The sequence below is a fragment of the Porites lutea genome, chromosome 12, assembly GCF_958299795.1.
Source record: "Porites lutea chromosome 12, jaPorLute2.1, whole genome shotgun sequence".
Lineage (NCBI taxonomy): Eukaryota > Metazoa > Cnidaria > Anthozoa > Scleractinia > Poritidae > Porites > Porites lutea.
Window position 1 is genome coordinate 16269458 of NC_133212.1, and position 15000 is coordinate 16284457.

The window sequence follows — 15000 nt, forward strand, 5'->3', positions numbered from 1 at the left end:
GTTTTTCTCAACCAAGAAATCTTGGTAATACTTTAATTTGTGCACTATTTACTCACAACCCTCAATGTTATGTTCTATTTGCATCATTTGTTTCAGGATTACTTGAGTGGAGTGTCTGCAAACTAGCTTGGTAAGCTAAGTGCACTTTCCACTATAAACAAAGAAACAAAAAAATGCATACAAATGACTTACGTCCCTCAACGGCGGGTTTCTGCCCCGTGGAGATACTCATACGGCGCCTGCAGTAAATGTTAGCGGCGTTTAGCAGGCTCGGACCAATCCACTTTGCTTCGCTTGCGATTCCATACACTCTTCCATTACCACTGTTACCGCTGTGTACTTTGGCCGCCGGCCAATTGTTGTCGTCAAATCCGACTTTTTCCCAGTTTCTTATGCCTTGAGTAGTACATTTCCATGTGCTGTCAGTAACGACGCCGTTCCCAAAAGACGCAATAAGACCACCTGAACCACCAACGTTTTTTACGTAGACAGCAACAACTTGAATGTCGGCAGAGAAGTAGAAGCTGTGGTGGAATTATATTTTCAAAGTTGACACAATTTAACATGTTTCAAACTTACACTTGGTTATCTCAGAGAAAAAAAAACTTTACATAGAAAACTTTGAAATATTGAAAGTTTCGAGTTAAAAAGAGACGGGGCTGTCTTTCTTTGCCAGAAAACGAAACTGGTCCTCATAGATCCTTATCATGAGCGCAATGGGAAGAGGGCACTTAGAAGAAAGTAAGGCAGCAACGGGGAAGCCTGTTACGGGAAGGATTGTGTCGACATGAAAGAAAAGGACGAGAGTTTGACTTCCCACGCGATAGTGAGTCTTAGGCCTAGGACAAACGTCGAACTTTTCATGAGACGTACCAAAGTCTAATTTGAGTCGACCTAAATTAAGTTAAGACCGTCTGTTGAGTCAGACGTCGAACTTAGGACGCGTCGAACCAGTCAAATAAATCAGACCAAACTTGCGTTTTTAATGAATTTTCTCCTGCACTGGGCTAAACATAAATTATCATACAGATTAATAGTTTATTAGACTAAGGTTAGTTCGTCGCATGTGAAGATCGACAGCGTTTGTCCCGGAGACGATCTTCCGACGTCCAATCCTTCTGAAACAGACGGATAAAACGTGTTGGACGATCCAAACTTATTCAGACGAACTAAACTGATGAGCCAGACGTCGAACTTTTCATGAACTTGACTCGATAAGTTTGGTTTGTCTTATGAAAAGTTCGACGTTTGGCCTATATAAACCTTGGAGTCCTTAATGGCGGCGATTTTTCACATAAGAGTTTAAAGCAGCGTTTTATTTTGTTACCTTGTGGGAACATTCCACCTCCCGTTATCTTTTCCCATGTATCTTCCGTTGGCATATACCCAAGTGTGGTCGTCTCCACTAATCTTTCCTTCCATTCCTGTAATTATTTTACAGTCCTCCTGTTATATCCCTTCGATTACAGTTTGCAATTAATATTGTTATATTTACACGCACATAGGGTTATCATGACCCTCTGGATGTAAACAGATAAAGTGAGCCAATTTTTAAAAAATGATGCTCTGAATGCTTCGAGGCAAAAATGAAAGAATAGAATGGTAACAAAAGATCGCTGTTTATTTCTAGTTTTCTCACAATTATTAAACGTAGCACAAAGGGAGAACTTATAACTCACAATTATTATTCATTTAAAACATTTCTCAGTTTTTGATGATTAGCTTCGATCTAAAATGGTGAAGAAGTTCACCGCTAAATAAATCGAAATAACATAAAATGATAGCAAGAATAGGAAAACGTATGACTGGAGAAATATCAGCTATCTTCGGATGAATATCTTCAAATAAAATCTGTATAAATGATGATGAGGTGGTGATGATGAGGATGGCGATGATGACAACGACAACGACGACGACAATGATGATAATCGATTTTACTGCAGGTAATTTTTTATTTATTTATTTATTTTTTTACAGCAATCGCCTTTGGTTGAAGTATGAGCAAACGCTAAAATTGCTTGTCACGAAATTCGAATTGGAGACTCGTTTTACCTCACAGTGATTCGTGTTCGATTCCAAAACAATTTCAGAGGTCTATTTTCCTGGACTTTCTAGCTAGGGACTTTTGCTCTGAATATTTTTCTGAGCCTTATTTAGCATACTTTATCAATAAAGGCTGATGCCAGAAATGATAGTCATAAATACATTCGAAATGTCAGTCATATACATACTTCGTTACATTTTCTACAGATAACGGCTAAACATTGTCCAGTTTTCACTGTATTTCTAGCCATAATAACTTCATCCAAAAATATCTCGGTAACGCTTTTACTGATTTCGCTTAAGCTTTTCGAACATCGAGGCGGCTTTTGCAGGAAAAGGTTCCCGTTAACGATTTTCGAAGAACGGTTCCCAGTGCCGAGAAATACGGCTGCAAGTAAAATAGGAAATGGCGTCATTTCGTTGCTATGATGTCATTGTAACCTTGATCACAACAAATTTTCATCTTTATCTACTATACAGCTGTGGTGGTAATTTTTTCAAATCTTAATGGAGACGCAGTTTATACTCAAACTTGGGGGGGTAGTCGCCCTGAAAAACCCTATCGAGCCACCTTAACTATCAAACACGACCAGACTATATATAGAATGGCCCACCTCTACACCATCCATATTTTCTATCCTCGTCGTAACTAGGGGAGAGGCTGCACCAAAGTCGGCTTGCTCTGGAGGATGTACACGCATTGAATGTTTGTCCTCTATAGACGAAAGGAAAAACGCAGCACTTGCCGTCCGATGTTTTCATGTTGCACATAGCTGCCAAAAAAACAAACAAACAAAACAATTAAACAAATTAGGTGAATATTAGAAGGGTTATACTTTTTAAAGCTTGGTCAGATAATCCAGGGATAATTCTTACTGGCCTGTGTGGTTGGCGGCTTGTTCATATCAATGCAACTTGTGTTTCTGTCCCGTTATCGTCAATTTGGAAGGCATTTGCGTCACAGCGAAGGCGGTTTCTCGGAAATGAGGTAACGGTATGTCCATGAAAAGCACATGAGTGTTTGGTATCAACATCCCTCGAGGCGAGTTAAATTATATTAGTCGAAGCGATCGTTGTTTGAAGGCGAATGGAGAGGAGAAACCACCTTCACTCTGATACAATCCCTTCCAAAAAAAAACCAAACCAACAAAAGGCTCAGATGCAGAGGTAAATAATTTCGAAATCATTATATTGAAATACGTTACAAAGCGCTAACATAAAATGCATCATCTCTGTGGCGCGGTAAAAAAGGAAAGAAATCTTCACTTTTGACCATTTTTCTCAACTTTTTTACTGCCCGGTTTTGCAGCATTTTTATTTCCTCCTTCAACTCTCGTAGTTTTGTCTAAATTGCGGGGCAATAATGGCCATTTTTCTACGCTGGCTATCCCCACAAGCCATCCAATTCTCAATTCTAAGAGACCTTGGGATTAGAGGTTAGCTAATTCCTTTCATTTCATGGCATACACATCGTCATTGTCAGGAGCCCGTAAGGGCTCCTGTTATAGCACATAATTTCATAATTTTGAAATATCTCTTACTATTAATAATATTTTTTTTTTAGACACATTGCTACATTTGTCTTCTTTTACTCGCTCGTCAAAAGGCCAATGCATGGTAAGAAACTACCTTGTGTTCCTCTTTAGCCGAACTGAATCGGCTTTGGAAAGTGAGGAGATGGAATGCATTACTGGGAAGTTCTCGAAGCTCTGGTCAGTTAAGAAACATTTTTGGCCGATCAAATGCATCGATCGATCTGATCATAAGTTATTTCGCCCCGGTTACTTAGCCCCCTTTTCAAGAACGAGGAATATTGTATTTGAAGCTTGCTTGTTTTGGTTTTATGGCTTAAAGAAAGAGGAATATTACATTTGAAGCGCGCAGTTGTTTTGCTTTCTGGGTTATGAAACGAAAAACATAATTACATTTGATACGCGCTAAATGACTCGAAAATAGGCGCTTTAAGAGCAGTTGTCTGTAAGATTCGAGCTATATTAAAAAGGCGCTGCCACACTATCTCACCGAATTGGCTAAAAATTGGCATGTAGACTTGATTTGAGGTCTTTAATAAGGAATAGGTAACTTTAGGTTCTAATTCCTCCTACTTCGGAAATTATCGACATGGCCGGTTTTTGGGTGCCTCGGACCGGCGCCATATTGGTTAATAGAAGCTGCTTTTGAGCCTTCGACTACAACCCTGTCTTCAAAGCTAATCTTCCTTTGCCAATACAGATTGAAAGAACAATCCCTCTTTATTGTATTTTTAGAAACTACTTCGAAATTGATAACGTTTTCGCAACGATCGATTAAACTTTTGGTGGGTATACTTTTTGAATTTTTTACACCCGCAAAATTAACAGAATTTTAAAGGCGTATATCTCTTTTGCCACATCGCATTGAAGCTTGCCAATCTGCCTGAATACTCACTGTTTGTAGTTAAATCGAGTTCATTAATAAAAAAATTGGGCAAATTTAACGGAGCAGAAACAAAAGTCATGAATGGAAGACTGTTCTAGCGACTTTGTCAATAATCTGTACACCGAATACTCGCCAGGTGTTGCCAAAATTACAATCGATAATAGAGTTTCTGTCATTAAATCTGAGTGATCTGTGTAATAAAATTAGCCTCTGTAATATAATCGATAACTCTGCTGCGAAAAACAGTATAAAAAAAGGCAGATTGTATAAGGAAAAGGAAAATAAATTTGTTATGTTTATGCTATGACGCGTAAACAAAATTCAACCATCACAGTCGAACAGGAATTTTCCTGATTTTCCTCCAGTTCCTTTACCGAAACCAGAGCTTTTAAAATTAACCATAGTAATGAAAATTGAGATGTATTACCTTACTCGACGACAAAGTTGCCAGTTTCCACCTTGATCGAAAAAAAGTAATATTTTCCCACGCATATCGCGGGTCGTCACGTTCCTTGCCTGGCGTTACAACTCACGTGAAACCGCCTGGTTTCAAACAACTGAACTGAAGAATCCGTGAAAATCTTAGCCAGGCAATAAATAATGGAAGTTGATATAAGTTATCATTATTAGTGAGCGAGGATCGATGCGATGATAGTTCCAGCTACATGTATTTACAGCGTTTGAAGATTCACTCAAAACTCATGAGACATGAACCCTTGAAATAAACATCATTACTTCCGGTTTTAAAAATTGGGCGTTGGCAAAGTAATGAATAGACTCATTCTACCTTGTACACCGTTAACAACGGTTCCGTGTACAATTTTCAGGTATTTTGTCTCAATCACGAAGCCCGTTTTGAGGAGATTCTTGATAAACAGAAAAATTGGTTTGGAAGGGGTTAAGAAGAATGAGGGATGAGCCCGGGACAACAAAAACCACAGTCACCCCACCGAAGGGCTTTATAACTGTGCGCAAATGCCTCACCCTAGGGACAATTCCAGATTTTTGTTTCCTTGAAAAAGCTTAAAATCGCTAGACAATGCATGGACAACACAAGACACAGTCCTAATTAAAAATAAAGTAAACAGCAAAGAAAATTCAGTTAGAGACCAGAGTGTTTATCCGATATCGCGAACAATAAGGAGTGATTGAAGATGTGTCTGCAGTTTAAGGTAAAATCATTTACCATGCTCACGGACCATTCGACAACATAAGTGTACCGATTGACGTAATATCAGTGGTAAAATCGAACGCTTTTTACTGTAGGACGATGACGTCATCATACAAAAGGCGTCTTCACTCTGGCATCCAGAATTTCAAACAGTCAAAACCTAATTTTCTCTGCTCGTCAACTGAAAAACGCCTCTGAGGGCAAGTAGTGGTAATGTGCTTGTTAGTAAGACGTCCAACATAAGGAGACATTCATAATCAACTCGGTTAATGCATTGATAAAGGGAAACTTTCTCCTTTACCCTTAGGGACAGAGTTCAAAAGCGCAAAAGATTTTTAGTTCAGCTCTAGCATGTGTTGTCTAGCGATTTGCCTTGAGCTTCTCTAAATTTTCCAGATCAAACAAGCTGTGCCCATCGTACATAATCTTGTCTGGGCTCCCTTGAAAAATTGCACTTCATCAGATGCCTTCAAGTTCATCCTCCGCCGCGACAACTTCGTGATCTATTTTAATGGGTGGTTTTCTGGAACTATCCTATGGCTTGTCCTTTCTGGTCGTCACTATATTAGCGGACATGTTTCAATTTCTCTCCAGCAAAAGTCTCTATCAGGAGCGTAGCCAGGACTTTCCAGGTGTGCGGAAAATTTCCAAAACTTACCCTAACATCTTACTCAGTTCTCTCGCAACGTTTCCCCACTACATTTGCTAATTCTGTTAACTAGGTGAGGTTATGCGTGGATGAAATGGCACTTGCAATCGGTGAGAAAATTAGGTTAGACACTTCACCCTCAAGGACGACTCTCACGTTTTGCTGACACTTTCTACCTTAGAAGAGATAAGTGAAGCTTTGCCTTCCCCACTCCGTGTAAAAAAATGTCGTTCGGCTGTTCAAACTACTTTTGGAAAACAACAAACTTCCCAACTTTAATTTTCAATAAAGGTATAAGGGTAGGAATCCAAATTGTTTTGGAGTATTTCACTGATTTTAACACGATGATTGTACAGTAGTGTCTAGTGAGTACGGGGGCTAATGCCCCATCGTAAAAATCTGAAATTGAAAACAAAAATGTTGTATAACCGAGTAGTACACAATTTTAGTTATTTTATTGAGTTGTGAAAAATCACAGATTTGTTTCTTCTTGAATGTGTTATACTCTCATCCATTCAGTCTTTCCGATATGCCCGTCGGATAGCGGAAGTTACCGTAAATGATCGATTACCTGAAAAGAAGCTACCATCCTAACTTTCCACCTTCGGGTCTTTTCCCTAGCCATAATTTTTTTCCCTCAAGGAATTTTTCTCTGTTTTACATAATAATTGGTCTTGCATTCAGCTTATCGATTTTGAGAGCCTAGTCCTATGCCGTATTCTGATGCGATCTACTTTATGTAGCTTTCCCCCATCTAACAGCTCCTTACTGAACAAAAACGGCTTTAATTGAGTCTATTCAAAGAACTAGCCAATATTTTTCCAGCGGTAAGCACAATGTTCCTAATTCCCCCTAGTCCCCTTCTTAGACGCTTTCATGTGCATCAGGTGTTAAATTTTCTTTTCATAAGCTATAATGCTCATAATCGCGCATTCTGATGTCATTTATGCTTAAAAAATTAAAAATTAGTTTATCGAAGAAAGAGTGAATTAAAGGTGTCATGAGGCGTTTGTGATTTCATGAACTATTTGACGCGGTCCTTTTCTTACGGCTTATGTCCGTTGGTGAAATTGCTACTTGGGTTTTCTTGTATTGAAAAGGGCTGGCTCTTTCTAAACGTGGCGTTGTTTATGGAACCTTAGTATTCAGAACAGAATCAGTCGATGGCAAACAACGAAAAGGCTTTTATGTGGTAAGTTACAGTGATGAACCTTGCCTCGAGATGGTCATATTTTTGTACATACCTTCATGCAATTCAGTGTTGGTCTGAAAATTTTTTGTTATGGATGGGGGAAGGGTGGGGGGGGGGGGGGGAGAGAGATCAGAACATGTACCTCGTGTTGTTTACAAGACATTAAGGTAATGAAAACTGTTAAACAGTCTTCTACAAATCAAAATAGTTGCAAATGCTTACGGGAGGCCCTAACTATATGATGATTAGAAGGGCTATATTTGGAAAGGTGCATGGTCGTGGAGTTAAGGAGATTTGACTAATCAACCAATTTCCCGCTAAACATAAGGGCGTGGCCAGTGGCCCCAAAATTGTGTTCGCTCGCCCCGGGCTAGCTCGACTTTTGGGATACGGTTATGGGGTTATAAACAATGAGTTCATCATCTATATAGCCTACTCGCCCAAAGTGACTGCATTTCGCTTTTCAGAGACCCATCAGTTACTGTATGACCCTCTCCGATCAGATTTTATGTCCGTGGTACTGGTGGTGAGGTCAGTCTACAGGCAGAGTCGTGAAAAACACCGCCACTTGAGCCTTAACGTTCAAAACATTCCTGGCTATCGGGAAAAAAAGAAGGAGCTTTTAAAAATACTAAATAAAATGTCATTTCAAATTTCACTTTGTCACCGTTGGAAAATTATTGTGAATCAGACCGAATGAAAGTTCACTCAAAGAGGGGGAGGGGGGAGGGGGGTTGGTAGTTCTTAACAGTTCCAGTTAGCTAGAAAATTAAAAGTTACGAAAAAATAGTGGGCGAACTGCAGAATACATGCAAGAATGAGAAAGGAAATAGAAAACAACTTCCTGTTCAAATTCGGGTGAAACGTTTAATAGCGTCAAGAAGACTGAACTTGATTGAGGTTGTTCATTTCAGTTCCGTTCCAGCGTGCAGTTCCTTGTCCTCCTAAAAATAGCTTCGTCTCCCACCGATCATTCCATGTCATATTTTGCGGACTTATTATTCAGTAATGACGGTACGATCAGGTAATTTGACTTGATGAGTTCTTTAATTTCATTTCATGTACTAGTTTTATATCTTACGCTGGAAAGATCTGCCAAACAGTGTACATTAGCAAAGGTAGGTTCCTATTTACACGTGTAATTATCGAATACCATACAATTTGCATAAAGCTACAGTGCACGGTTGGTTTTTCTAGCCTTTTGATTAAAATTGACAACGTTTGCGTTATCTTTGCCTAAGAAAATATGTAATTTGTAGCTGTATACAGCGAAATACTACAGAGAAAATTGTAACTGTGCAGTACACGAGCGGCTCCCGATTGGTCTGGGAAATCGAAGAGCGAACTTGAGCTAGTACCGTGTGTAACAAAATTTATAATTTTCATTTTAGCGCATATTTCAAGCTCTTCGCAAGATCAAAATTAAAAGATCATCTGTTTACATTACAAGGGAGGGTTTTTTTAAGCGATAGATAGGGTTTAAGAGGCACGATCAATTTTTAAAGAATTTTCTTTTCAAATATTCACCGAATTTCGTTTTGAAGTTTTAGCGGCCAAGTGGCTGAACCACTGCGCATTCATGCAATCATATTTCTGTTCCGTTGCATTTGCCCAATTATTTTATTCAACAATCTAACTTAGCTATAAACAAACTATGTTTAGTTAAAATGGCTTAGTCTAAATCGATGTGGCATGGGTGATATTGGCCTTCCAATTTCCACCAAATTTGTGTACCTTAAGTAGCGAAAAAGTGCTGTGAGAAGTTATAGCCGTTCGTAACTCAGGCTTAACCACTTTCAGATAAGAGTAGGTAAATGAAAGGAGGAAGGATAGTTCTTTGCAACTGTATGAGTCACGATTAAGTTATTTTAATGATAAGGCTAGAATTAATTACTGTATATCTCCGTCAGTTCACCAACATGGCGGCCGCTCGAGGCCTCGTCAAAACTGTCATTCCTGTATCTTTGAAACCAACGAGAATTCGAACCTTAGAATATGCATTCAGTATTTAGGACACCATTCTAAGACTACATGCCAAAAATCAGCCAAATCGATGAGGTACCGTGTCAGGCCGAAGTTCGAATCTTACAGAAAATCACTCTTAAGAGTGGTTGTCAGAGAAAACCTGGCAAAATGTTAAAAATGTCAACGGAAGGGGGTCAACAGAATAAGTTCATTCTAACATCATAGATAGGTCTGGTGGAGTAATGGACAAATATACCAAACATAGGTTCTTCACTGCTCTTGTATTAGAGATACGAGCATCACTTTATTCGACCCCCTCGGACGCCATTTTTATAAGCAAATTTTCACCATTTTCTGAAACTCACAGAACCCTCCAAATTTAACGAGCGAAGTTTATTTTTTGTATGCGATACAACACATCACAGAACTACTTTCTAACACCATAAGATTTGTTAAGCATCCACGGACAAGACTAAAATTTTCTTATTTTATCTGACCTAAACTCAGTGTCTGCAAACGAGCAAAAAATCGGGCATTTTTGAATTGATCTACAGCACACAACTAAAACGACAGAACAACCCTGACAGCCAAATTGCAGTCTACTATCATCCATGTAACCAAAACACTAATAATCATTTTGGGCCATTGAAACACGAAGAAATTAGAAAACTCACATTTGTTATAGTTTCCAAGCTTTTTCTTGTAAACAGGCCGATCCCTTCGTGTTTGTTTTAAGTCCTCTTCGTGAATTTTCCTTCATATTTCGCTGCAAAGTATGTTCAGCAGCTGGAGGACATATCAAAAAGCTCGAAATACTGCCTAGGTAACATTTTGAAAGGGCAAAAAGTGCTGAACGAGAGGATGAAACTAGAAAATAACAAAGCGACGCCATCTTGAAAATTCAGCACTCGGGAGGGACTGGCACTAGTAGCTGCGTTCGACATCTTCTAAGGACAAAAATTGCAAATTTTTCACAACTCAATTGTCTCGTAATTCCCAAAAGAGACTTGAGCACATACAAAACCAAACCTAATACAGAAATGTAACCAGAAAGCCTCGGATTCATTTAAGGAGTTTCTTTATCGAACGTTGGCTATTACGAACTATTACCAGGAGCCTATGGGCTCCTGTAATTACCAGTAACATAAAAAACAAAAAAACAAACAAACCAGCTTATCAGCGACCTACTCCAGTCTTGTTTCTTCTTATTACTTCTTTTAGTTGAATTTAGCTTGTTTTTCTTTCAAAGGAAAAAACAAGAAGATCGCCTGGTCGCAGGTTAATAGGCCATTTGCACTAAGAGGTCATGTGACATCGTTTTTATGAAAATGAAAGTTATATGATTTTTCCTTCGAAAAACCATTAGTGGGTCATATCCTAAACAAAATAATAGTCATTTGGTTTTCAAAGCCACACCATTTACTTAAAATGAATAAGTTCGTAAATGGTCACGTGACCAAAGTGTGATTTTTAAAATTATGAATTACCTCTCTCTGAACACCAATTTTGCACTTAATCTTCATGGAAAATGTTGAAAAGATGATGTGATAACGTTTACAGCACATCTAAGCGTAACTATGAAACGTTGAACAAGATATAAGCAAGAAGTAGTTTTGGCCGCCATGTTGGAAGGCAAAAGCATGCCCTCCAACATGGCGGCCAATACAAATCATACTACAAATCAAAGTGCCATAAAATATCTCCCTTAAATGCGTTTCCTCTCAAATTTCGGGGTTGAGATAATTTTTGTGTGCTCTAACAATTTTTGGCGTCAGCAAGATTCCAACTCATTGTTTAAAGGAGGCATTGGTCACGTGACCTCTTAGTGCAAGTGGCCTATTGGTGATTAACTGCCATTGCTTCATTCCCTCCTCATTTCGAGGTGTCCCGTGAATGTAGATGTTAAAGATCTATTTTGTCTCTTTATGAATCACTTAACTTCGCTCTTATGGAAGCTAGCTAGACTTGCCATATATCAACCTCGCGAGTTTGTAAGCGTGCGGGCTAACTACGGGCAGTGAATATTGCTTGCTGTAAAATTTGCAATAATTTTTATCACCTAAAATAAACAGTTGAATCAGCGTGCGAAGCGGGCATTTTAGGCCGCAAAGACAGCGGACGAAGTAATTGTTGAAAGCCCGGGGGAGGGGGGGGGGGTCCGCATATGAAAGTGGTGGGGGTGCTCGTCGTCTCGCTTAGGGGTGTAAATTTCGGATTTTGGTCTGATTTAGGGTGTTCTGGGCAAAACGCCATCATATTTAGCCGTGAAGGTCTCGTTTAGGGTAGCACGCAAAAAAAGATAAAAATATATATTTGATATGTATATTTTTAATTCGTTTTATTTACTCCATTCATATCATCTAAGTTCTCATTTGTCTGTGTTTCAACATGGTCTCTTTTAGGGAACAAAAAAAGCTTGGGCCACGCCCAGATCGGTCTCCTTTAGGGGTTTAATTCAAAATTTCCGACGAGCATCAATTTACTGAATCCAACGATACACACCTGAGACTGTAATAATAACGCGAGTATTTATACAGGATAACCTATCAGTTCTAATAAAAAGAACAGAACTGTTATCAAAAGAGTCCTGTAATTATCTCATAAATTGCTAAAAACTAAAAAAGAAAATCGAAAGAGGAAAATAAAATAACACTACGAAATCTAAGATTCAAAAACAAAATCTGTAAAAATTATTGACTTATAAGACTGAAAAGAGTTGTGAATTATGGAATACTATTGAAAAACTCTTTTAAATTACTCTTAAAAAGAAATCTAGAATTTAAATTTCTCAAATGCCAAGGTAAAGTAATGTAAGCTAAAGCCCCTTGAAAGGCAAAACTTCTCCGAGGGAACCGTATGCGGAGTCCCCCCCGGGTTTGAAAGTAAGCCTTCTAACTGATGATCTCATCGCTATCACTTCGCATTTCCATAAGGTAATAGACTGTTGACAAAAGCTGTCAAAATAAACCATTCAAAGGGTTTACCAGAATCTGGTTTACCGGAAGGATCCAGAAGGAGCTTTTGTTAAAAAGTACCATTACAGGAGTTCCTACGGCTCTCACTCCGTACCCCTTCCCCTCATTGTTTTTCCTGCTCACTTCTTTTTCAGTATGCTCTTTGCACGGTCCACACAAGCTAAACGCCACGGGTCCGGACGAATTTTTTACCTGTGCAACCCGTTTAGGGGAAAGGGCAAATTCTCCATAGATCGCAATACTGTTTGCAGCTCAAAAACTTTACGGTTCCGAGGGTCGCATGTAAAGAAAAGGCGGATCCATGCAAGTTTTTGGCAGTTCAAAAATTATTAAAAGGCGTCTAAGTGTTAACTCGAGTTTTGACATCTCCTACATCTCTTCGTCACTGGATTTGTAAAAAACACTCTCACAGCGATGTTTAACACAAGCAGAATCATGTTCACGTACAGTCCTCACATTTAGAGTAATTGTCAAGGTCTTGCCTTAAATTCAGAGGAGGCAATGATGACAGAAACGGAATTTATTCATCTGCTACGGAGGTATAATTTCCAACGGCATTTCGTTTATTAATCCTTTCCACGGCGCTGTTGCAAAAAATGCGCGCGCGAGTCATACAAGATGGCACAAAATGTGCTAAAAATAGTACATTTAATGGCTATGATATATATTTCGATGAGGTCAGCCCCATCCCTGGAAAAGGTATCCAGTTACGGTCTACTACTCCGATGTATATATCTGTGGCTCCTGGTAGAGTATAAAAAAGTAATTTTGTGCAATTTTGCAGCGCAATTACGCGTTGCTAGATAACTCTGTTCGCCATCAGGAGCCCGTAAACCACAATTTAAAAAAAATGCGTGAGTAAAGACTTCTCATCAATATTAATATTAAGCTTGTAAAAATTCTAGTATGAGCCATTAAAATTGTTGAATGACCTTCTTCACCTCAGACACTCGTGTCAGTCAAGTGCGAATCGACGTCCGCCATTTTGAAATTTGTTCAAACAAACCTCTGACCTAGCAGCCCGGCTACATCTTGCGCCCATCATCTGCCCCCAAGGGTTTAGGATCTGGCTCCTTTTTCATAGGAAATTCATAAATTGTCTGCTAAAACACTGTGCAATATGGAAGCAAGGCCAATTTAAGCACTAAAAGCTGCTCAGATATCTCAGAATTTGAAGACAACTAGTAAGAGAAATTGCTCAGAAATTATGCAAAAAGTTGCTTGAAACGAAAAAAGTTGCTCGAAATACTACAGGTTGCCAAAAAGGTTGGCGAGCAACTTGTGGAAAGCTCTAGGGAGAAGGGGGAGGGGGGGGGGGGGGGGGGAGAGGGGTGGGAGGCTACTCAATAAAGCTTTGTTGGGAGAGGCTTCGCCCCGAAGTTCCAGTCGCTTACCCTTAAATATACTATTTTTGACAAAAGGTACCCCTTTCGTGTATCTTCCATTAAAAAGTTGTACCCTTTATATCTGCTTCGTGAGAATAAATCGGTAAGAAAGGAGGTGTTACGGTCAATTTCGAGTAACCTTAAGATGTAAATGATATTGCCGTAAGGCGTGTTTCTTCGAAGCATTTTAATAATAGGCTCTTTAAAATACTTAATGAAAGATTTTCTTCTCTGTTCACATACTTCAACTTGTGATTTCCTAGCTACCCTTTGATACACCTGATGCTTGAAAGAGGAACCCTTCGGGCGAATCTTTCCGGACTATGAAACTGTGCATCATGAAATCATGAACAGGAGATGAGTGGACCTTCGGACATGCACGGTGATTGAATACTGACGCAAAAATAAATGATACAATAAAGAGTCCAAAGAAACGCTAAGACTTATACGGGATAACTCAAAATGAAGTGAATGAAGAGCAAATGAAGACTGAATAAAGTAATGCAAATTGGTCACCCGTTCACCACACCCCATCACTCCGCCGAAAAAAAAAAACGACTACAATTTAACTAAAAGTAGTAATTGAAGAAGAAATAGGACTGTAATAGGTCGCTGATAAGCCGGTTTGTTTGTTTTTGTTTTTTATTTGTTGGTAATTCACTTGTGGACAACGCAGCTACTAGTGCCAGTCCCTCCTCCTGAGTACTGAATTTTCAAGATGGCGTCGCTTTGTTATTTTCTAGTTTTATCCTATCGTTCAGCACTTTTTGCCCTTTCAAAATGTTACCTAGGCAGTTTTTCGAGCTTTTTGATATGTCCTTCAGCTGCGGAACATACTTAACAGCGACATGTGAAGGAAAATTCACGAAGAGGACTTAAAACAAACACGAAGGGATCGGCCTGTTTACAAGAAAAAGCTTGGAAACTATAACAAATGTGAGTTTTCTAATTTCTTCGTGTTTCAATTGCCCAAAATGATTATTAGTGTTTTGGTTACATGGATGATAGTAGACTGCAATTTGGCTGTCAGGGTTGTTCTGTCGTTTTAGTTGTGTGCTGTAGATCAATTCAAAAATGCCCGATTTTTTGCTCGTTTGCAGACACTGAGTTTAGGTCAGATAAAATAAGAAAATTTTAGTCTTGTCCGTGGATGCTTAACAAATCTTATGGTGTTAGAAAGTAGTTCTATGATGTGTTGTATC

At 39.0% G+C, this 15000-nt stretch overlaps 1 protein-coding gene across 1 annotated transcript in view; it reads right to left on the bottom strand.

The window, feature by feature from the left end:
• Positions 1 to 15000, bottom strand: part of LOC140954016 (uncharacterized) — a 54662-nt gene that overhangs the window by 38429 nt on the left and 1233 nt on the right. Inside the window, exons 2-4 of the mRNA XM_073403405.1 lie at positions 2658 to 2816; positions 1328 to 1424; positions 193 to 524 (exon numbers count right to left, since the gene is read on the bottom strand). Coding sequence (XP_073259506.1) covers positions 193 to 524; positions 1328 to 1424; positions 2658 to 2814 — 586 coding nt within the window. The 5' untranslated portion in view covers positions 2815 to 2816. The remainder of the gene's footprint in view (positions 1 to 192; positions 525 to 1327; positions 1425 to 2657; positions 2817 to 15000) is intronic.